Source organism: Perca fluviatilis, chromosome 14 (genome assembly GCF_010015445.1).
Source record: "Perca fluviatilis chromosome 14, GENO_Pfluv_1.0, whole genome shotgun sequence".
In the NCBI taxonomy this organism is placed as follows: domain Eukaryota; kingdom Metazoa; phylum Chordata; class Actinopteri; order Perciformes; family Percidae; genus Perca; species Perca fluviatilis.
Window position 1 is genome coordinate 13,446,592 of NC_053125.1, and position 24,887 is coordinate 13,471,478.

The 24,887-nt window shown below is 39.6% G+C and overlaps 1 protein-coding gene across 5 annotated transcripts in view; it reads left to right on the forward strand.

Annotated features, from left to right (window-relative positions):
- The window catches only part of LOC120573083 (inactive ubiquitin carboxyl-terminal hydrolase 53), a 32,065-nt gene extending 29,176 nt beyond the window's left edge, over positions 1-2,889 (forward strand). For 3 of the 5 annotated variants that reach the window (XM_039822513.1, XM_039822515.1, XM_039822514.1), the window contains exons 15-17: positions 339-405; positions 503-1,233; positions 1,311-2,888. In XM_039822513.1, the coding sequence (XP_039678447.1) occupies positions 339-405; positions 503-1,233; positions 1,311-1,408 (896 nt within the window). In that variant the 3' untranslated portion in view covers positions 1,409-2,888. Of the gene's footprint in view, positions 1-338; positions 406-502; positions 1,234-1,310 lie in introns of all 5 variants that reach the window. The other 2 variants (XM_039822517.1, XM_039822516.1) reach the window with 2 other exon arrangements.
- Positions 2,890-24,887: the final 21,998 nt, after the last annotated feature.

Sequence of the window (24,887 nt, forward strand, 5' to 3'; positions counted from 1 at the left end):
CGCTCAAAGCTAACGGCCTGGATATGAACCCAAATTCCCTTTTGAGGGGCCACGTTCTTTGGCTGAATCAGACAGTCAGAGTGGTACACAGGGGGCCTGAGGGTGCTCTGCCAGACTAGCTGCTTTGATACTTCCTCTCACAGCACCAGGCAATGGGCCTCACCATGACCTCTGTTAGATAACATGTCTTTGCTGGAGAGACAGAAAAAAATACAGTAGCCATGTTTAAATAGAAACCCATGACCGAACCCTAGCTCTATTTAGACCATCTGGTGGTGATGACCATACATTTACAAATCAGTGTGTTGTGATGCTCACGAGGCTTCGTTATTGTCTAGGTGAACAAGGAAGACAATCTCCGGATCTACAAGACGCAGACAACCTCTCTGGTCAGCCAATACAAAGGTAAACCAAGATCTTTAAAGAACATAACACAAGTAGTCAGTTGATTTGGCACATGGGCAGGTAAATTACTGATGTTTGTGTTTTTGTCCCGTAACAGAAGAAGAGCCTTCCGATACACTCCCGGTATCTTGGAAAAGAACAATGGTGTGGACAGCAAGCAAGAGGAAAATGTGGATGGCAGCCCTGAGAGCCCTGTGCCTCTTTACTTGGCAAAGACCAGCAGTTCTGAGTGGAACAGCTCAGATGACCTCGCTGGACCTTTCTCTGAACAAGAAGAGTCTGCCACTCTTGCCCACATAGACCCTTTCTCGCACAACTATCCCCCACCTTTACCCCCCAAGACCTTTGCCAACAGTCCCGCTGACCCATCTGGTGTCCACTCCCAACCGCCGGAGGTGCCAACACGGTCGAGCCCCCGCAATGAACACAAAAATGGCGTGTCCTCACTCTCGCACACCACCCTCCATCGGTGGATTGAGACACCTGCCGAGCACAGGCTTTCATCGGACGCCAGCTCCAAGTCGGGGTCATCGGACCAGGACAGGAACGATCTGTCGGCCAGCGAGAGCGACGAGCGGTTACCAAGTCCAAAGCCCGGACACGATGGCGGTCCAGACTCCCCTGGTCTGATAGATAAGGTTCTTCCCACCACTTACTTTTCTGTGGATAGCTGTATGACTGACACTTACCGGGCCAAATACCACAAGAAGCCTGCTTTTTACATGAAAACTGAGGACCATACATCATCAGGGGAGAGTGATATCGAAGGAAGGCTCCCTTTGCCAGATGCTCGGCCACCAGAGATTTCCAAAAGCAGATCAGAATCAGGTACCATATGCTAGTATTAATGCTATTTATACTGTTTGTGTAACTGTTTTAGCCTTTTTGTAAATACATTGATTCAGTCTTTGGCTTTTGTCTTGCAGGCTATTCTACCACAAAGACTACTGCAAAGTGGAACCCAATTACTCCAAAAGGACTTGATGAGCATGGTTTCCTATGATTTTAGCAAAAGCATCAATAAACTTAAACCAGTTACTGGATGCCAAAAGAAATTGCTATGCACTATGACTGCTACACAGTTTTACTCCTTCTAACTGGGATGTGTATTAGCTCATATACTTTTCATAACAGAAAGTTGGACATGAAACTGGATGCCAAAGAGATTGTAAAAAGAACAGGCAGGTGTCCTTAATAGCTATCTTGGTATCAACTGCTCAAAGCTTTGAATGAATAGTGAATTTGCACAGAGAACCAGAAAGGTACAGTAAGAAGTAAAAAACATGCCTAAAACATTTTGCTGTTGATCATGTTTGGACTTTTGGAACTCAAAAGCAAAGCGTTAGGTCAGTAAAGAATGTGTCACAAAAAAGCCACTTTACCACTCAAGAGATTAAAAGATTTATTTTACATCAAGAAGTAACTAATTTCTTGCAGTTCTACTTTCTCTAACTATTGAATTTCTATTTCTATTCATTTCTATTGAATGCTTTTGTTTGTTTGATTTGAAGTGTTATGAGGTGTCTGCCCCAATTCTATCTCTTTTTGACATGTTATACTTTCCTTTTGATGAACACAAGTTCCAGCAACATTCAGAACATGTTTTTTGGTTGTTGTTGTATATTTTGGAAAGTAATTCAACATCTTGGACACTCTTTTGACACAACTTAAAAATGGATCCCAAGGATCTGTGTAAATATGAAGCTCCAGGACACCCACACAGGTTTTTGGCTGATGAGGCCTTTTCGCAGGACTGTTAGACGTGAAAACTTACAACCTCAGATTCTTGTTGGTACATTGAGTTTATTGATCTCTGTAAATAACATGCATAGTTCTTTCTTTTGTCTCTCCTTTCGTCAAACTTCAACCAGAGGAGGTCTAATATATCAGAATATCTCTAACCACTAGTGTAGGTGTCCAGGGGCTATACTATTACAGGGAAATGGGTACACATGTTAATTTGATTGCTTATTGGTAGAAAAGTATGTGGCACAGTAGCTTGAGGCACATCCCCATCTCCTCACATGCACACCTTCACACATCCTTTACGGTTTTATTACTTTGCACTGTATTTCTGGTCAGTTGTTTTTCTTTTCACACTCCGTACAGTTATAAGCTTAATTTTTGTTTGTCTTTAACCGTATCAATTATTCAGTTGTCGGTCATGTTTCTTTAAAAAATAGCTCATATTAGCAGCAGGTCCGCACTGATAGGACATGGACATGTGAAATTATCATCTAGAGATAGACAAGGCGTTTGTTTTTTGAGGGGGATTATTAATAATAACCTATTGTAAATCTGAGTAGTGGACTATTTTTTTTGTTGGTTTAAATTGTTTTATATATGCAGCAGACTCTAATGCACAGTGCCTTTTGTATTTTTCTATGTCATGACCAGATTCAATTGGAGCCATGATTTGTACAATTCTTTGATTTTAAAGAATTTTTGTAACATCTAATTTTATTTTAATTGATTAATAATTGTTAAATAAACAATTTTATTCAAGCATATCTGTGTCAAGCACTGTTATATTTAAGAGCACAAAGTTTAAAATGTAGCAATGTTGTTCTTGAATCTTTATTATTTAGTAAGAGGAAACCTGGTCTTTGATCACAATGCTAATATTGAAATTATAAAAAAAAAAAAAAAGTTCCTGATGATGAACTTTGTCTTTGCTAAATAAATAGTTCTTACTGAAACAATATATGCACACTCAACAACTGCTGGGAAATACAGTGATTTGCTGCCACCTGCTGTCATGTATTGTTAATGCACCTAACATTAAATATTGGCTTCCCAACTAAAAATCATGCAGTTCTACAACACATTGTGCCACCTCTGACTATGACCAAAAGTATTATTTTTTTTCTGAATACATTTTACATAAACCACATTGCATTTTTGTGTATGAAAAGTACTGCAGATGGCCACCTTTATGAACATGGATTGATATCATTCCTTCCAATGGCTTTCTGGCACCTTTGGATGCCAAATCTAATTCTATGTCACTCTTGTGCAGATTGTTTTCATTCACTAGATAGTCTTCCTCCTCCACAGTGGGGCCTCACAAATGTTTTAACCTAAATACACATTTTCGGTTAGTTGTCAATATTTTATATTTTGGACTTTAATTTAAGGTAGTGTTCAATACATGAGTGTTACAAGGACACCTGTCACTTTAAATTAAACACAAAAAGAAAGGTCTATCCTGATGAAATGATCACTTGTGGCTCTGTAAATAATGGGCAGAGAAAAGAATATAGACTAATGTGCCACTGGATCAGAATGTGACCTGGAAGTGTAAACGCCTTTCACACTCAAACTAAATATGGATATTTCAGAAAATCATGCTAGTGCCTCTCTAAAATACTTTATATATTGGTATACGTTTAATAAGTTTGATCAAGGATGTGTCAAACCCAACTCTACTTTCTTCTAACTGTTACAAAAACCATCAAATTGAATAATTTAAAACGTTGGTTCGCTAATGAGCTACGAAATAATGCCAAAGTAATATCCAGGTCTGGGAAATTGTTAAGGTTGGGCCATGCTGATACATTTATGAGTTCCTTCTGGAGAGTAACTCTACAGCCACATACACAGCCAATGGATTAAATAAGACCAATGTTTTGACTTTGAAACAAAGGGATTTCAGGATTTTTGTGTTATGTGGGTGTTCTAACAGAATGTAAATGTTTTCTTAATGTCTTGGAAATGATCCGAGGATCCCTGAAAGGTCTTCTGATTTTTCTGTTATGTTGATGATTCAGAACACAAAATAAACTAACATACTTTTTTTCATCCTCAAGAGGGAAGTAGAGGACTTTGCAATCAAAAACAAAAGCTATTTGATCTCGACATTCACAATAATGTGCACTACAACATTTACTTTAATTCATTGTCACTGTGTATTTATGTGTGTTTATTTAATGTGTCACTCTGTATCTCGGTAGGCCTTCATTATAGAATGTTTGTGCACAAAAGCGGCTTAGTATTTATTTTTGTTAATATTGAAGAGTGTATACTTCATTTAACATTGGTTAAAAGAAAAGACTGAGGGATTATATTATATATTTTTAGTATTATTTCACTTTATTTTAATTCTCCACCACATTGCCCCTGAAAATGTCTTCATGCTCCAGCAGAAACGATGAAGATGATTAACTACAGGTATTTCAGGATTTTACTGACTCTCCAACAGAAGAGTGCTGGATATATCTAAAATAAGTTCCTACAAAAGACATGAATATGTGGAAACTGCCAAAATGGTAACCACATAATTGACTTAGAAAAACAGTTAGAGGATGGATTTTCACCCCAACTCATCTGCCCACAAATAAACTATTTGTTGCCACTTGTAGGAAGACAACTCACAAATACAATTAAGTAAGATAATGATTTTTTTAAATGTAAATTTCAGACCGGAAAATAATTCTTCTGATGTTCACTTGAGGAAGAAAAGGAAAAATGTACACCATGCAATGTGTTCAGAGAATCCTGACAATGTTCTGACTCTGCTCCTCATTGCATGGCACGTCTATCATAGTTTTGCTATGCTTCATTTTTAGCTGTCTTCTGGTGTGTGTCTTCTCCACCATCCGTCAGAGTGGGCCTGTCATATGGGCTCCACCTCTGCAGCTGCCGTACTTCATTAGGAACCATCAGCTGAGCTCAGTGTCTACTGTCAGAGTCAGACTTATTTTTTCTCATTTCTCCTCTTTTTGCACTCTCTCTCTGTCTCTCTCTCTCTCAAACTGTCCCTCAAATTCACTCACATCCTTCATCCTCGTATGGTTTCTCACTCTGTCAACCTACCTCAGTCTTTCCCTTCTTACTAAATTTCCCCCTGCCCTCACTCTGCATCATCTATTCTCCCCGTACTCCAGTTTTAGCCAACTCCTTATTTTTCTTTTACATTTTTTTTCTATTATTCCCCCTTTAAATCAGCACAACTCTTGTAGTTCTGAGTCGACTTACACAGTTAATTTTACATTTAAATTACAGACAAAATGGAATGCTTCATGGTATGCCTGTTTGTGTGCATTTGTGTACCTGTAATGCTGTCAGAAAAATCGTTCACATGAGTGTAGCCCAAATAAACCATCTAACAATGTGGTTTCTATGAACATTGATGAGATGTGGCATTAAGGGGCAGACATAGAAGATGCTGTGACAAAATAGCAAAACAGATTACAGTAGGCTACTAGCAGGGCAGGTACATAAAAACAATTATAACACCAGTCCCTGAAATAAAGGTGGTTGCAGCTGAATCCATTATGATGACTGGAATTGTTTTTGCGTGAGTGTTTTACGGTACGGCATGTTGAAACTAAACATACACAGGTAGGTTTTTCTAGTAGCCCTGATGCAGGACTGATAGATGCTCTCAATCATGCCTTAGGCCTTCATCGTTATTGTTGCAATATAGCTTCTGGCCACAGGTAACAGCACTGAGTACTGATCTACAGAGCTACAATGGCAGGGGCTATTTTAGTGAGTTTAATGAAATTGAATCACACTCATTGGAGAAGGTTTTGTTTGTGCTACATTAAATAGCCTACTTCTGACGTCGATGTCAATTCTCTCGAACTGGGAAGAATGCCACCTGCCGTGCGGTCGGTTTGTATTTTCAACATGTAATGAGGTACCAAACTTCATTAACACGAAATAACTGTGTAAGTGCTAAGTGTTGTAGCCAATCAGAATCAAACTTGTTCTAAAAGCCTCTGATTTATTTCCAAAACAGTGAGTAGTTATATTGTGGTCATTTTATTTTCCGAATGCAGAATAAATTTGTAAAGTGGGACTTTACGAGGGGTGCTTGAACGCAGCTTAGGAAAAGCACCTGAGGGGACTTGCTGCTAATTAGAAGCACCTGCGAGGTTGAGAGCCAAACGACAAGAAACTGTCGTTTGAAAGTCACTATATTAAATTATCAAAACTAAAAGAGACAAGCATAACGGTATATTCAAGTGTGTTTTAACTTAATTTCGGACAGAGACGCAAGTTAACAAGTCTCCAGAGTTTTTACGAGCTATAGGCCTATTGGCGATGGAGAGACAGTACAGATGAAATGGAAGACCAAAGATGTCTACAATAACACTGCCAGCTCCACAATGGGTGAGTCATGGTGTGTTTTGTTTTTGTCTGTTTTGCTTCTGAGACAAACCATACCTTTTGATACTTGAAAAAGCTTCCAGCTCATTTAATATATTTGGTGAAAGTAACAATTAGCAAACTCGGCTAACGGTTAGGAGCTGGCTAGCCAAATTTTCTTCCGTCTCCCAAGCAGGTGTAATTTAGAGTCCTCATTAAGTAACAAAACAATCGGGTCAGTAGGAAGTCGACATCCTATCACATCCGCTGTTATTGATGTTGTTTTATTCCAAAACCCATGCACCTGTTCATACTCTCAGACCATGTGTAGGGAAGTTCCAGTTTGTTCAGGTTGGCAGAACGTGCAATAGGGAGATGGAATGGCCTTAGAGAGTATCTCTTCTGAGGCCTCCAATATGTCCTATAGATGGCATATGTTGAAGTGGATCTGCTGGTGATTTGGGTTCTTGGAACAGTGGGAAATGTTGTCCCAAACTGTCTCCCAATCAAATACGTTACCCTCAGGGCTCAGCTCTTGCTCCCATTTCTTTAGTATTGGGAGTTCTCCTACGGATACTTTCATCAGTTTAGTATAAATCCTAGACACTAATCCTCTCACAGGAGAATCAACAAGCATTTATCAATTTAGTGATTTGGTGCGTCTCAAGACTGTTCCCCCATGGTACTCCATAACATTTTAGGGCTGATCTTAAGTGAAGATAAAGGAAGAAGGATGTCCTAGGGACCTCAAAGCTAGCTCTCAAGTCTTCAAAACTTAACATACCTTCATCATTGAATAACTGGTCTAGAGTATAAATACCTCTGTCACTCCACTGGTTCTAAACAAAAGGTTTTTACCAGACATTAAGGGTATGTTGTGCCAAATTGCCGTGTTCAAATGCCACTTATTGGTATAGCGTAGTTGCTCCTCCATCTGTTTAAAGTTGGTCAATGTGTTGGTGATAATAGGGCCATAGGCTAGCATATATTTTTTTAAACTCACACCTGTGAAGGCAAGGTCTTGCAGTCTTAGACTTCCAATGAGGTTTTGCTCTATTTCTCTCCATGGGACTGAGGGGTCTGTCCACACTCTGAGGGCCCGTAGCTGAAAGGCTCTGAGGTACACTTTAAGGTTAACCTTAAAGTGTACCTCAGAGCCTTTCAGGGCCAGGCCTCCCATGTTTGCGGTACGTTGCAGGGTAGAGCGTTTTAGCCTGGGTTGTTTTATTCCAAATGTACTGCCGAATTACGGTATCAAGTTTCTTCCAGAAATTTATTGGTGGGGGTAAGGGGATCATTGTACTTAAGAAATTCACGCAGTCCATGTTTATTCACAACAAATAGCAAATGCACAGACAGGCATTTCTTTGAGCAACTGGAGCAAATAGCATTATTTATTTTACTTTGTATGGAATTTCTATGGTTATTTGTTTTTGCTCAAAGTATTTTTATATGGTGATGGTGGTTGTTGCCTAGTTAAAACTAGACGGTAGTAGGGGTGGCCTCTGGCTCACCCAGTTAAGTGTGCACCCCATGTAGGCTTAATCCTTTGCAGTGGCCCGGTTTCAAATCCAACTTGCGGCCCTTTGCTGCGTGTCACACACACAAATCTTATCTTAAATAATGAATAAATAGAAAATTGTAAAAAGTTTGAAATTTATGTTTACCTGTGCTAATGCAATGGTAAAGTTGTGGCGCCCCTGCATGAAGCTTGTTTCCCACCGTCTATATGTGTGTATATATATATATATATATATATATATATATATATATATATATATATATATATATATATATATATATATATATATATATATATATATATATATATATATATATACACACACACACACACACACACACACACACACACACACACACACACACAATGCTGAACGTACCTTGTTTGTTGCTGTAGGAAACAACCACATTTTAAAAGTAACTTAGATTCAGCTTTAAGCTGCAAGTTTATGATTTTTCTGCTGACTAGATCTCCGGCTGTGAGGAAAGAGTTTCTATTTAAGAAGTGGGGTTGACAAAATGGCTGTAGTTAAGACAGATTCATTTTTTATTGCTTTTTCGATGTAGAAGTTCATATTGAACTTGTAGTGCCACTACCAGTTTAACATAGCTTTTCAAATGTTAAGTTTGAACAAAACATAATTTTGCTGTAATTCAGCACGACTATCTATTTTCACTCTTTCTTTCAAGTTTATTTTCCTTTTCTCACACTGTTCGTTTTTCTGCTTTTACTGTCTTGAGTGTAGTTATTCTTCAGTAGACCACCCTGTGCCCAGTTCTGTACATGTGCATACACAAACACGCACACACAGCCCACAGGCTTCTGTTCTTGTCATTCTGACAAGCAGTAGGAACAGGATTATGGGTAGAGGCCCTCTTACTTGGGGCAAAAGAGAGTGTGAAATCTGATTGATTTGGAAGATTTAAAAAATGGGTCCCTGCGAGGTCTGTGGAATCCTAAATATGAGCAGGCTGAAGAAGTATAGCAGTAGGGTGTAGTCTGTTCCGGGGATTTGCCAAATTTTCTGACTTGAGAGGGTGGCTTAATAGAGGACAGAGAGAAGAAGCTGCGGGGTGCAGGTGGCAATAGCTACTTTTTCCTAGCCTCTCTTTTGCAGGTTTAGTTATGTTGATGCTCTACTGTTAACTTGCTATAGGATGTTTCAGTGATATCAAGATATTTTTGGTTCAAAATGGGCTCTTTTGTAGCTAAATATAACAAAAAATGTAGTTGTAAGTTTTTGAAAAATTTACATTTTGTCCTGTCGTTTTAAAAGCTATGTATGCATATATCTTCCCTAATGCAGCTCTTGTATAAAAAAAAGCATCACAAATTACACATGCAAAGTTCTGTGCTAGAGTATTTGCCACATGAGATGTCTCCTTTTGGCATTATCATAATTCATCACTAGGGGGCATTACAGTGTTGGGTTTTTGTTCCACTCCAGCCTGAGGCTGTTTGGCAAAACCCACTTGCTGGTTTCCACCAGTTCCACTTATAAACCTCTTCCACTTGCTTGAATGAAACTAAATCACTATAATGACTGCATAGTGCAGAGAAACAGTCTCACAAGAATGAGAGGGAAGTGCTGTCTTTTGGGTAATAAAAAACAACATAGCAGCATCCTTTTTTTTTTTTTTTGTTGGAAGTACAGGAGTGGAGGACATATGCACACCAGCAGGGCACATGTTGAGATTAATCACAATTCCAATTTCATGTTTTATTGAAAGGCTTTACAAAGGGCATGGCAACAGATGGGGGCGGATTTAGAAATTTTTTTATGGGGTGGCGAGAGGGGGGCAGGAATTTATATGTATATGTGTATATATATACTGAATTTAATCAGTTATCACAGTTTGATGAGAAATAGTATGTACACACTACAAAAGGGCACAGGCTGCCATTTACAAACTCGTACAGACAAGTCTTGCATTTGATGTTTCATGTGAAACCGTTCATATTAGGTGACCATAAGTGACCATACAATGTGATCTCACTTAATAGGAGATAGAAGTAGGATAGAAGTAAGGTGCATTATCACAGGAAAGGCATTAAGGTAAGACACAGGTGATGAGTGGCAGACGTGTGAGAGGGGAAGCAAACGGTTGCAGTCGGACATTGGAGATTCACGCTCGTAAATTGTCAAATTGGCCATAACTTTTAATTTGTTGCTGCCAACTGGGGTGGCAGCCGGGGTGGCAAGGCTTTCTTTTATGCCACCCCGGTAGATCCGCCCCTGGCAACAGACGGAGATATCTTTGGTTGAAGGCATCATCAGCATTCTATGAAATTTGTTGTTGTATGCTCCACTAGCTGTGTGCCTTCCAATCTTTCTCTTTTCTGTCTTCTCCCTTTATAATTCCTGATAGTTTCCCCTCCACTGTATGTAAGATTTAAACCAAGATGGTATTCTATGACGACATGGTGCTGCTCTGTTTGTTTTTGTTGCCTTCTCGAGGGATATTGTTGTTGTTTCTCTACACCTGCAACAAACCACTACCGTCTTTCCTCACCTGCAACAAATCAATGTCATGCAAGAAGGAAGCTTAGACTCTATAATATGCCAAAAGCTATTACAAGGATTAGAATGATAGTAAAATGTACAGAGCAAGACGGAGACAACATTGAACTTGAAATGTGTCTTTCATTAAGTGCTTGCTGTTAACTTTTTCTCCTTGTGACATTTGAGTGTTTTCATTGCAATTTGAACATTTTAATCCTTTCTTTAGCTAAGAAAAGTTTTTACGTGGTCTTCCATAATCTTCCTGCTTTTTTACAGAGGCCATGCTGATTGCATGTTAGTGTTTTGACCCCAGCTGATTGTTTTTGAAAACAAATTTAGAAAACGGTTCACATACTTTTTTGCTATAATCGCTAAGCGTATGTGTGTTCAGGATTTGGCGTGCGGGGGGTGGGGTTAACCGCCATCTAGCGGTAATACGTTGCTTCTTTACTGCAGTAAGAATAAATCCATACCGTCACAGCCCTAGATGTGTCAATTATCTTTGTTTTTACTTTTTAAGGCAAATTACGTCAAGTTACAAGTCTTTTCAAAATGTCAGCCGTGTAGTAAATAGTTAGCATTTTGTTCTAAGTGAATTGCCTTTTTAATATACTCCAATAAATCACAAAAACACAATCATTTGATACATTTATTTCTCATAAATGTATTCCATTAATGCTTTAAAAATTTGGCTTGACATTTAAGGCTAGTCGTGGGCCTTATTACCCTTTTTGTTTTGTTTTTTAACTTTGAGACTGAAATTAAATGGATCTTTAATTAACGTTAAACCATACAGTTTAACCTGATGAATAATGTTGAATATTTCTAATCCAGTAGCGGGACTAACCATTCTTTAAATACAAATGTCCCTTATTACTTAATTGGATTATAAAGATCCAGGGATTAAATGCCAAGTATAGAGTTAAAGTAGATTTAGAACACTTTTACATTCATTTTGCATTGGTTAAAGTTTTACATAATTGACATACCTTTTTATTTTTTTCACCATTGTTAACACCAGACATGTTGTGATAATCTAATCATAATGTTAAAAGCCTGCAAAATGGCCGTATATGGTGGAATGACTCTCGCTCTCATCGGCGAGTGGGAACAAAATCCCACTCGCCTGAGATGATGTGTAAACACGGGTTCAAGTAGAAGCTTGGTGTGGCTTGTGCCTCGGAGCAGAAATGGGCCGTATCGCATTGTATCCCTGTACATCTAGCAGCGGTGCTTTTGTTGTCTCCCTGGAAACCATTACTGCGCTGCCACTGGCAGCGGTCTGTCACGGATTCAGGTGGAAACACAAGCATCTTTCGGTGCCAGTGAAAAAGGAAGGCAAATTAGTAATGAAGGGGAGCATTTGAAAATGGCTGTGAAGTCTGCAGGCTTAAAAGGGTTGATAACCATGGCTTAGCTCTCCCTTCTCCCTCAAGCAGCTTTAACTGTGTGGTCTTTTTCTCTTCAACCTTTTTGTTTGTATACAGTTTGCTGAATTCTGTGTGCACAAAGAGCATGTGGGTGATGTGTTTTGTGAGACCTTTTTTGTTTTTATCGATGAATTATATTCAGTTGTATAATTGTTTTAGTTGTCTTTGTCATTTCATATGTTTTATGCATATTTAGAACCGCTCATTCATACACCCATAAACACATTGGGCTGTCTTCTACTTAAGAATGATTACCATGTTATTAATTTGCATAACTTTAAGCAGTACAGCAAATGTCTTGTGCTAGAGTCCAACCTTGAAACAGTCCCTCCAGGATTTCGCGGCCTTTTTTTGAGATTGTTGCGGCCCTGAATTTGTGGCAACTTTTGTAAAAAATTGCGATTAAAAGATGCCATGAAGTTGCGAGAGTTTTTTTTGTTGTTGGTATACTTAAAAAAATAAAAGGAAACTTCTTTTGGGGAGAATAAAACTACTCTGGGCTGAGTTTTCCTAGTAACCTTACCAAAAAGGCTCAGGATGCTGCAAATGTTGGTATGATATGAAAGGCTGGATTTAAGACAATTATAATTTATTGAATGAATCAAATTTGAACATTTATGTCAATGGCTTGTTTATCTTTTCATTATTAATTTCCTATCCTGGTCTGGGACACACATTTATACAGTTTGATAAAGTACTTATTGGACTTTAAAGGTCCTATGACATGATGCTTTTTGGATGCTTTTATATAGGCCTTAGTGGTCCCCTAATACTGTATCTGAAGTGTCTTTCCCGAAATTCAGCCTTGGTGCGGAATTACAGCCACTAGAGCCAGTCCCACAATGAGCTTTCCTTAGTATGTGCTATTGCTGTTTCTGTAGCTATTGAGGTGGAGGGTGGGGGTGTGGCCTTGACCATCTGCCACTTTGCTCGTTTGAAAGCCATGATGTCTCTCTCTCATGGGCAGGCCAAATTCAGTGGGCAGAGAAAGGGGAGGTAACCTTGCTCAGAAAAGCTCAGAAAGGCAGAGCAGGATACCCAGGGCTCGGTTTACACCTGTCACCATTTCTAGCCACTGGGGCACCATAGGCAGGCTGGGGGAACCCATATTAATGTTAAAAAACCTCAAAGTGAAATTTTCATGCCATGGGACTTTTAACTTATCATTGCACTTACAATAATGAGCATAGCTGTCCTCAATTTAGGTAATTGTGTACGTCCGTTTTTTTTTCCTGCATCCACCGTGTGGAAGAGCAACAGCCCTGCCCGCTGCAGAGAGCCGACAGGAGACCGCAGCAGCTTTAAGCGACTTTAGAGTGAAAAATCATTAAAGCGTACGTTGATGTTAAAATGTATACAGGTTGGCAGGATGCTCTGAAATGTTTGCTGTACATTTGTTTGTAAATGTGAGATGTTCGATTCACACACGTCTCGTATTCATATCTGAAACAAGGAAATTAATTTGGTGACATGCGTGTGTTAAATTGTGAGTCCCACTGAATTCACGGTGATTGGTTGAATTGTTGCGATAGTGACATTGCAAATTCCTGGAGGGACTGTTGAATATTAACCTGACTCCGCCAGATGGATTGCTTCGCATTTGCTTGGCATATCCATCTGGGAACTTTCCGTTGGAGAACTTTTGGGAAGGGATGAAAATACTGGTTAGCTGATTGGATAAACCATCTGTCTATCACCACCCATGTTGGTGATAGACGGGCCACATCAACCAGTGAGATCAAACTCTTGCCGAAACCAGTCGAGAAAAGAGCATAAACATCTTTTCCTCAGAGAAAAGCCTCCAGTGCCGTTTTTTTATTATTGAAACTGAAGGAATTATTAGGGCCCGAGCGCCGACAGCGGCGAAGGCCATATTGAAACTGAAGGAATTATTATTAGGGCCCGAGCGCCGACAGCGGCGAAGGCCCTATTGAAACTGAAGGAATTATTATTATTCTTTCTTTCTTTCTTTCTTTCTTTCTTTCTTTCTTTCTTTCTTCTATTATTTTCCCGTCAAATGAATTGGCTTTTTGAGGGGCTTAATATATTCAAAAACTCACCAAATTTGGCGGTCGCATTGCCCCCTAGAAAGTTAAGAAAATTGAGCCCCTGCAGTGCGTTTAACGTAGACTCACGAAACTTGGTACACATATGTATCATGTCAAGATGTACAAAAAACGTCATTAGAGCCATACCCTAAACCCAACAGGAAGTCCGCCATTTTGATTTCAAAGTTCGAAATTAGTGCGATTTTGGCCATTTCCACATGTCGTACTTTAACGAACTCCTCCTAGAGATTTCATCCGATCAACTTCAAACTCGGTCTGTGCCATCTTAAGATGTTAAAGATGAAAAGTTGTTAAAAGAAAAACTTTCGTCATAGGGGGCGTTACGCGGGGGCGGGCCATTTTGTGCGTTTCGCCGCCCGAAGAAACAGGAAGTGGGTGTAACTTCGAGGTGTACGTTGTCCGATTACCTCGAAACTTTTCAGGATTCATAAGAGTCCAACCCTGAGGACAAATAAAGGCCGATATTTACTTAAAGTCATAGCGCCCCCTAGTGGCAACAGGAAGTAGGCCTAAAAGTCAAGGTGCTATACTTTAACGAACTCCTCCTACAGATTTCATCCGATGGACTTCAAACTTGGTCTGTACCATCCCAACACCTTAACGATGAAAAGTTATTAAAAGACAAACTTTTCGTCAGACGGTGTGGGCGTGGCGTGGCGGCCATTTTGAGTGTTTAGCGATGAACAAAGAAGTTGTTGTAACTTGAGTGTACGTTGTCGTATCTGCCCGAAATTTCTCAAGATTGACAAGGGTCCATGCCTGAGGACACCTACAGGCCAAAATTGACTTTTGGTCATAGAGCCCCCCCCTGGCCACAGGAAATGCGCCTTATATGACAAACATCATCCGATTTGCATGAAACTTAGAATGTGTGGTCTACGTGTGATACTGAGCTGCCCCCTATAATATGACCACGCCCACTTACTCAGGCCACGCCCCCTTTCATAACATTTGAACTGTTTAAGGTATACCCTTGTGTGAGGTATCATTGAACTCAGCAGAGACTCCCTTCTTCATTGGTGATGGTTTGACCCGCCCCCTATGCATTAGCCACGCCCCTTTTCACAGCTAATGAACCATATGACGTAGAGTCTTGTGTGAGGTATCGTTGAACTCGGCGGGGAGTTCCCTTTTCATTGGTGACGATTTGCTGCGTCCGAGTGCCGCGCGAATGCACGGTCGCAAGGAGCGGCGTCCGCCGGTAACCCCGACGCACACAGAGGCGCGAGGGCCCGTCCATCGCTGCTCGCAGCTTTAATTTTTTTTATTTATTTTTTTTGTTGCGTCACACCTAAACCCACCTCAGAACCAACACTGATTGGTCGGTCGTTTGGCAAACGGCTCCAAATTTTCTCTATCTCAAGATGCCAGACTGATCTGCGAGTAGAAAACTGGAGCTCGCGAGATCAGGACGGTCTCATTAGGCTAGTTGAATATGAGATTAATAAGGTAATCTACCCTTCAGTCAATTGAAGTATGCTCAGTTTTGCTAAGCATGAAATGGCTTTGCAACTTTGTCATTTATTTCATGCCAAGGAGGAAAAGCAACCTTGTCTTTAACACTTGTTTAAACAGACCATGGATGCATATCATTTGTAATCTCCATCATCCACTTATGTATTTGTGTGAACAGCTTTGGTTGCAAGGATCAGTTGATTGACATTGTTCAAGCAGACACAATTAATGCTCTCAAAGACTTTTAGTGTTCAGTGCTGTTCTGTGGTTATTTTTGCATGCTGCACATTATCCAGCTTGATGCTCCTGTGTTCTTAGACCGTCAAAGCATGAAGCATTATTTAAACTAGCACTGGGTTGCGCTTGTTAGGAAAATGCCCATATAAATAGTATACCATATATTGGCCAGTATTATTGTGGTATGATTATTATTTTTATTTATATTAATGATTTCATTGTATCTGAGTATTTCAAACGCTTAATAAAACAAATGTTTACAACAAAAAAGACAATTTCAGTAATGGGTCACCACTTAATGTTGAGCTAGTACGTACAAATTAGGGCTGAAACGATTCCTCGAATAATTCGATTACAAAAAAATCCTCGAAGCAAAATTCTTTTTCAATTAAGGTTGTACGGCTCACTGTGTTTCCGCACGGATGATTATTTCTAGCTCTCAACAAGTTGACGCTTCTGTGGACACAAGACTGACGGCCCAGGTTACAAATGAAGGAAGATGAAAATAGCGAGGGTCTAAGCGAAGAGACAGGCGAGAGAAAACGGCAAAGTTTGGGATCATTTTAAGCTGCAAACATGCTGCTACATGATCTCCATAGAAAACATCCAGTGTACTCATCCATTCCACGGAGCGAACCCGACACAAGGTAGCTAATGTCTGCTGCTCTCGTCCACCGCGCTGTTTTACACAACTAGCCTACAGCATGCTACTCTGCTAATAGCCATGTTTTACCAACAAGCTAAAACGAAAGCTGTCGGTTTGTAGTCCAACGGTTTATTAGTTTGCTTCTAATCTTTGGAAAATTAGCTGCTGCTGGAGACAAACTGGCTCCTCCCCCCCCCATCATGGCTACTTAACATGCACATGAATGACGTCATCATTCCGGTGATGTCTGCATTCTTTTTTCTTTCTCATCACTGTGTATTGGCCTTCTGAAAATGTGTCCCCCAGAACAGTGTAGTTGAATGGACCTGCTGTAAGCTTTGTACCGTCACATTTACCCTCTGGTTAGTGAACAGCTCTTTTGCATATCCAGTGTAAAGAGCCAGAGGCAAGGGTCTTGGAATTTTGCAATACAAAATTTTCCTTTTTTTCTTTTTCTGTAAACGGCAATAATAAATATTTACTATTGCTGTTTACTAAGTATTTCTTAATCGATTTAATTGATGGAATAATCGGTAGAATACTCGATTACTAAAATCTATAGCTTTAGCCCTATTACAAATATTAAATAAAATATGGTTACAAAGAACTAAAGTTCCCCATTAACAATGCCATGATTTATTGTGCCTTTGCTTGAATGCTTATGGCTGTCAACTGTTCGATCAAAGTTGTACGCTTTACAAATGGCTCAAATCCCATTGCTCATCGCCAGTACTTCTAGTAAAGAGAAAATACCCTTGTAATCGTGCACATCATAAGCAACTTAATTTTCATTAAGCCTGATTATGCTTTATGGTAAATTTAATTTACACGATCCTATGATTAATGTTCTCAGCGGACTATACTTAAGAGGGAGTAGTGGGATAACATGTACTGCTCCTAGCTTAGTGAAGGACTACACATAATAGAAGCCAGCTTTGGGCAGTTATGCATAACATGTAATAGAGCTGCAGAAGATAGAATTGTAAATCAGTGTTGTGATAAACACAGATTAATGACATTATTGTTTTACCTGTTGATTACAAAAATTGTATTCTGTAATTTTAGATTTTGAGGTTTTTATTTGGATACTTACTATTCAAGTAATTATAAATATATAGTAAATTATGGCTAAAAAGCAAAACGCACACAATGTAAATTACAAAAAAGGTAGGTAAATTTTGAATCCTTTTTGTGATCAGGGATTGGTATGCCTTGTCATCAATGCAACAAGCTGCTTATAGTGCAGTGCTCAAGGCCCTTCTCTTTATTCTCCAATGATAATGTCGTGCTCATACAGTACTGTATGCCTATGTCATAGGGAAAAGTACAAGTAAATATTCTTTGACATTAGGCAAAACTGTGCACACAAATGCGTGCATACAGAGACAGATCACAACCCCCGCTGCTGTCATCAAATTAATCCATTTTGGATTTCACAAATATGACCTGTGATTGCTGGTTGTCAGTAGGGGAGGGGGTGGGGGGGGGTCAGTCGGCAGCTGATACATGAAATGATTGGGAGAGTGCAGCGTGTTCCCATTATCTTGTCCCTTGCATGGTAATTATCACTCCTGCTCTTTCTGCACCACTGCTCCCATCTCTCCTCGCCATTGTAATCGTGATTGACTGGTACGGCGGCCAAAACAGCGCAGTCTGAAAAGGCATCAGACACACATCTCATAACCGCCCTGCCATTTGATCTTCTCCTCCTCCTTCGCACTGACTGCTCCTCGGTCTCTCCTCCATTTTTTCAGGTTGAAAGAAAGTGGCAGCCAGACGATAAAACATGCTTGTAGATGAGTACAGATTTGACATGCCAGAAGCGTGTTATTCAGTGTTTTCTTATTCGGTATGATTGAATATAATTAGTTTATATTCGACCCATGCATGAATTGATAATTCGTGCTTTCAGTAGTCCTTAGGGCAGCGATAAGGTATACGATATAATGGATACACATAACTCTACTTGCAGACATTCAATTCACTACTGGAGGAGAAAAAATTTAGAAACACAAATGTATGACAAACTTTTAGTAGGGTGGACGCTGCTCAGTTTACCTGAAGTAAAAATGTGGGCTTTCATTTTCATTGGTGCTTTCAAATGCCAGACAGTCTTGCTCTGCGACAGTTCTGAATGATACACCTTAGAGGGGGAAGTTCATCAGCAGCCACTGAGAGTGCCATCGATTGAGCTGCACTGAGCCCCGCAAGGTAATGGATTGGATTTATCCCTCTCTGGTGTGTGTGTGTGTGTGTGTGTGTGTGTGTGTGTGTGTGTGTGTGTGTGTGTGTGTGTGTGTGTGTACAAATTTACAGTAGTGATCTCTGCACATATCTGTATGCATTTTACACAATAAAGCACTGACTCATCACAATACCACACATCTAAACAACACACACTGGCAACTTGTGTGACATTCAGTAGACATTTAGACAGTTGGGATCAAAGGCAGTGGTGTATTGTCAGCAGCTACATGGATAAGGAAAAAAACAAGACAAGGAGTTAGTACTTTGATAGATATCATGACATTTGTCGGGCATCTGTCTGCTTATTTTAGGAGTGAGAGATGAGTATCATCAAATCCATATTTTGAGGATGGAAAAACGGCTCAAAGTTGATGGAAGATGTCTTTAAAGTGAGAGTCACAGCAGCTCAGCTGATGAGTATTTCTTATGTTTTTGTGGCAAAGCTTCCTCAAACAAATATTAAGCAAATCGTCATCAATAAATCGTTTCAAGAGCCATTTAAGCATTTCAAGTCTCATTATGATGACATGGGTAAACAGATTGGAAGATGTAAAACTCTCGATTAAAGTGGCATTCCACTTCTCTAAATTTTAAAGAGGCAATGCATCATGAATGTGTCCAACCAAAGTACAGCATAGTTGAAGAGAGAACTAATTAGACTAATCTTTTTGCCAGGAGGTTTACCTATAATGGTTATAATCTACGGACTGTAATATGATTCAGAAAACATTTAGTGGCAATCCATCTTCCCCATGCCTCAAGGCAATGGTGTGAGCATTTGTGTATGCATTCATATGCACAGATTTGCACACCCATTGTAACTATCATCGTTAATGTTGAAAACTGCAGAACCATACTTTAAAAACTCTTGTAGATCGTGTTTATTAATGAGCAGAGTAATGCGTGTTATGAAGTGTTACATTTGAACAATAGCTGTCAGATATATTCATGATTTTATAAATTAACTTATCCATCATATATATATTTTACTAGTAAAATTACTGCCATGCTTGTATTACTAAAATTTCCAAGTGTCAATAAATTAACAATACATGCTCTTTAAATGGATACACAATGTTTTAGAATACAGATGGCTGTGGTCAAAGTTGTAGTTACTGGTTCAGAACCTTGATGGACCTTGCTAATGAGTCTGTGTGGCTGAAGCATCTGTTTGGATATCTAATGGAGCTCGCCATGTGGAGTGTCATCCACCGCCTGGCCTATAGCCACAGTCAAGTTTCTACCTGCAGGGTTAACATTATAATTAGTCTACAATCAAGGCATCCTGAGAGGTTTAGTTTACTTTGTGCTGACCTTGACCTATCAATAGTACGATTTTATTTTTTCCAATGGAAGTTTTGTTATACTTTATATACAGTGGGGAGAACAAGTATTTGATACACTGCCGATTTTGCAGGTTTTTCTACTTAGAAAGCATGTAGAGGTCTGCAATTTTTTATCATAGGTACACTTCAACTGTGAGGAATCTAAAACAAAAATCCAGAAAATCACATTGTATTTTTAAATAAGCTGGAGACACGTGTGGGACACACGGCACAAACTTGGGCGACAGTCGCTCAACTTGGACTGACGCCCGACAGATGCCTTGGTGTGTCGGGGCCTTTAGCTAAACTACGCTCTAAAAGGCTTAATTTCCTTATTAAAATTGCTAAAAATATTTGCCTTATTGTCATATAATTTAAGAAATAATGCATTCCAAAGTTTCCGTAGGAGTAGTTAAAGTGGGATTATATAAGGTGTTATGAGTGCACTAAGGTGTCTGCAATGTCAGAGCTGCAGGGTGGTCCTCTGTGCTTAACTTAGGTTGTCATGCCATTCTCAATTCTAAAGTTTATGTATCACACTATGCTCCCTAATTTCAAAGTGTATTATGTTAAACTATTCAGGCTCAAATAAATAATTTTTGTCAAATTCGCACTTCCATTACTTGCTTGGAATGAGGCTGTGAAACTTGCAATTACTACAGTTTGAGACTTTCATGCTACCACATAGCCAACATACAGACTTCAAACTGTTACAGTCAAGGGCTCTTTGGGAGCCTTTTCACTCTGATAATCAGAAAACCTATGAGCAAATACAGGCAACTCGTCATAAAAGCTAATGAAGCACCCACATACCCGCTGTGGCCAGGTAATGAGTGTACTTAGCTCGAAGGAAACGGACAAGTGCTTAATCATGGTGCTTGATTATGAGCAGCCATTAGAAGCCTGAGTCAGCCCCACTCATACACTGCAAGGAATTATGGTGTGCTTGATTGAATTCAACATTCTTTGCCTCTGGTCTATGAGAGCTTGCCAAAAGATGGCAAAAACGCCTCTGTGAATTGGTGTATCACTTCAAGCAAGCAGACAGGCCTTGTTTGGACTGTTTTTTTCTAAGCACCTCATGAAACTGGCTGCAACTCACAATCTTGACTCTGTAGCATTTAGAATCTGCTCGCTGCAGATTCTCCACAAGTGGGAACTGTTCAGAAGGGCTGTTCCGAACATGACTTTTTGGGCTTTGAAGCTTTGGTGGGAAATATTAGAATAGAGAGCCGAAGTCACACCCCTTCCAGTGGACCTTATGGGACCTTAATTTGGAAAAAATACGGAGTGAATGGGGAGAGGCAAATTATTTTTTGATCCCGTTTGAATTGAGCCATGGATTACAAATATGATGCTCGTCAATTTAAGAGAATTTTTCAGCCAAAGAGTCTCAGTTAGCTGTAGGTTGGTCATATGACCACTTAGTTTTGTGTGAAACCGCTCGGCGAATTACATCTCGTCTCACACAATTTGTCACCTGGCTTGATGCTCAACTTGCTCGCTAGCTAGCTTAGCTCTGTTGCACAACACATGTAACATTATCTTACCTGATGTATTTTTTTATCCAGTGAAGTGTTTTCAGCAGATAAGCAAAAGAACAAGCGAGATCCTCTGCTCATTTCAGTAACGTTACATCCCTGGTACGATACACACAGACATCGTAGCTTCAGCGAGACGTCATCCATGCGACTTTGAAGTGTGTAGTCTTTCTAATTGCGTATTTTCATTTCATTGCGTCTTCAACAGTTTAACAATAAACTGAGACTTTCTTCGGTTGAACGAACGTCACAAGGTTAAACTTAGTTATATGCTCTATGTCTGAGTCAGCCTGGCAGGCAGTTTAGCCAGCTGCTGTGCACTCTGCTAGTGCTGACAGATGGCAGAGGTGTTTATGGGAAACAGTCAGATAATCACATCCAATAAATTATATAAAAAATATACATATAATTTTAATGGCCTGGCAGTCATACTTTTATCAAGGCTAAGCTGTTGCCTACAGTTTTCAGGTGATTGCCAAACTCGTTGTAGATATACCACCTTCCTTCGGTATATCTGGCACTCAACTTTTGGTTGTCATCTTTACAAATTTTAAAATTATTCCAGAGCTTGACTTTTTCGACATCAGCGTTGCTAGCCCTCATGCAGTCATACTTTCAGTTTTGGTGCTGCTAACATTAGATGATAGCTCAGGCCAGGCGCTAGGATGAAGTGAGGCAGGGTTTTCAGTCTGTCGATTTCAGTAGCCGGGAGAGCGTCGCACCTAGGCCTGCAAACATGCCCCCCGTGCTTGTGCTAAATAAAAAGAAGCATTCTAAAACTGATTTGGATGCCGATTACTAGGGCTGTGCAAAAAAATCGATTTGAATCGAGATTCAAGCTCTACCAATGCAAAATCGATTCATAGAATTCCAAATATCTATTAATTCTTTTTTTTTTTTTTTTTTTTCTCGTATTGACACTATTGTCCTGAAATGACATTACCTTGCCATTCCCATAGATGCCGCTGCGTCGAATTCACACTGACACCTGGGCACTCTTGTCATAATCAGGAGTGCAGCGGAAGTAGTTTATTCAGCGCAAACAATGGCAAACCTCACATAATTATTCAATCTGCTCCATCCTCATTGGACACATTTCAGCTTTTATAACCTTGAGGGGAAGATGGAACTTGATAGGAATCATGCTATATGCAGGCTTTGCAAAGCGAAAGTTAAGTATTTTGGAAACACCACAAGCTTGAGAACTCGCATGGTACGGCATCAACCGTACAATGCTCTAAACTCCCACCGTTGCGTCAGTGTTCTCAACTGCCGGAGATATCGTAACTACACACGTAGACCACCTTCTGTTTCTGCAAAAGAATGTACAGATTCCAACCAGTGGTGGACTATGAACTGGTTACACACAAACACTCACTCACTCACTCACCTACCTAAATGTGTGTCCATTATGTGATTCTGACACATCACAAATGTTATGTTGAATGGACTGTAGTTGCCACAGTTCTAAAAAAAAAAAAAAGGGCCTAATTTTAGGAAGTGAAATGTGCCCAGTCGAGTTCATATTTCACCAGTCAACCTGGTAGCTGAAGTACTCCTTAAACCACATTTAACAGTATTTTTTTTGTTTGATCGGATTTTTAAAGGACTTTAAAGCTAAATGTAAAAGCTCTTTTTATTTAACAGTTTTATACTTTAATTAAATGTATTTAAAAGCTGGCCAAAGCTTGGCAATTTCGCAGTTTTTAGTTGCAAACATTTTTATTTTTGTATGAAGACATATAAAGTAATATCAAACTACATTTAATTAGTTTCTTTTCTTTTAAATTGTATGTCTACTGCAATCACATGGGAAAAGTAACTACATTTACAAACTGAAACTTTTTTTGAATCGAGAATCGTTTTAGAATCAAATCGATATCGAATCATGAGCCTAAAAATCGGAATCGAATCGTGACATTGTCTGAAACGTACACCCCTACTGATTACCATGGCAACAATCAAAGCTTTAAAGCATTTGAGTCAGCCCTACTGTTCAGTCATGGATATTACTGCCCAGATATATACACGCCAACCCATGGCACCTTTAGGAAAGTAAAGTAATAGCAGTAGCAGATGAGATCTGCAGATATATGGCAATGCTACTAGCTACAGAGTAGGAAAGTAAGGCCGGCTGCACACTGGCTGCATGGCGTGAGCGTGGCGTTTCTGTTGTGAGGCGGCTGCGTGGCGTTTTCTATGTCTCTGCACACGAGAAACATGTCTGACACGGCGCTGCTGCTGCTAGCCTTGTCTGTACACATGTATGTTTCCCATTGATTTACTGGCACTCAAGCAGTAGTATACTTCATGTTAAACATAAATATATACTGATTTGATTACAGCAAAGACAACGTCTGCAGTATTGATGACAAATTAGGCTACAGAATATTTCGTTCTGTAGGCTTGACAGGTGCAATATTTGAAAATCTATAATTACCGTATTTTCCGGACTATAAGTCGCACTTTTTTCCTACTTTGGCTGGTCCTGCGACTTATAGTCAGGTGCGACTTATATATCAAAATATATATAATTTAACATGTTATTACATGTTAATTCATACTGAAAACATTACCGTCTACAGCCGCGAGAGGGCGCTCTAGGCTTGTGACAACTAGAATGCTACTCCTAAAGACAACTGAGAAAGAAAAGAGATGAAAAGGTCACTCATACTGCAATGAAGAAAAAAAAGAAAGCTAATCGCGGGCTGAAAGCAAGATGGCCAGAGCTGGAGGAACGAGTCGGGAGGGGCTTGTCAACGGTGCAGTTACGTCTCCACGCCTTTTAATACATCCATGCTCCACGCCCTGGTAGCTAGTTGTTCTGTGTGCTATTTTATAGTTCAATAACTGTTAATTAGCGTTAACATACCGGACACCTACTGTATTCAGTCTGTTGTTCTGTGTGCTATTGTGTAGTTGACAGATGAGAAAAAAAAAACTTTTTTGTTTTTTTTCAACTCCACCACTCAAAGAATCGGAATCGAGAATCGATAACAACCTGAATCGAAAGGAAGAATCGGAATTGGAATCAGAATCATTAAAATCCAAACGATGCCCTTCCCTAATACTGACTTCATGGCCTCAGTCGCTACTTTCAATACAGCATGATGTTCATTTAGTAAATTATGGTCCTATTTTAAAATGTACAATAAAGCAGAGGATGCTTTTAGGGGCGTCTCTACACACCGACCCTTCAATCATGACAAAGGCTTAGAAATACTAACCATGGCACTGTGTACATTAAAATGGCAGTGTACTTTTTTTTTCGGTGTTAACTTGAACTTTGACCCTCTCACTGTGCGTTTTCACTTCATCAAAGTTAATTGTGATATTTTGGTCACCAAGAAATGCCTTATTCAGTGTTCTACTAACCAAGCTAGCTAGCTACTGCTAGTGTTAGCTGGTAAC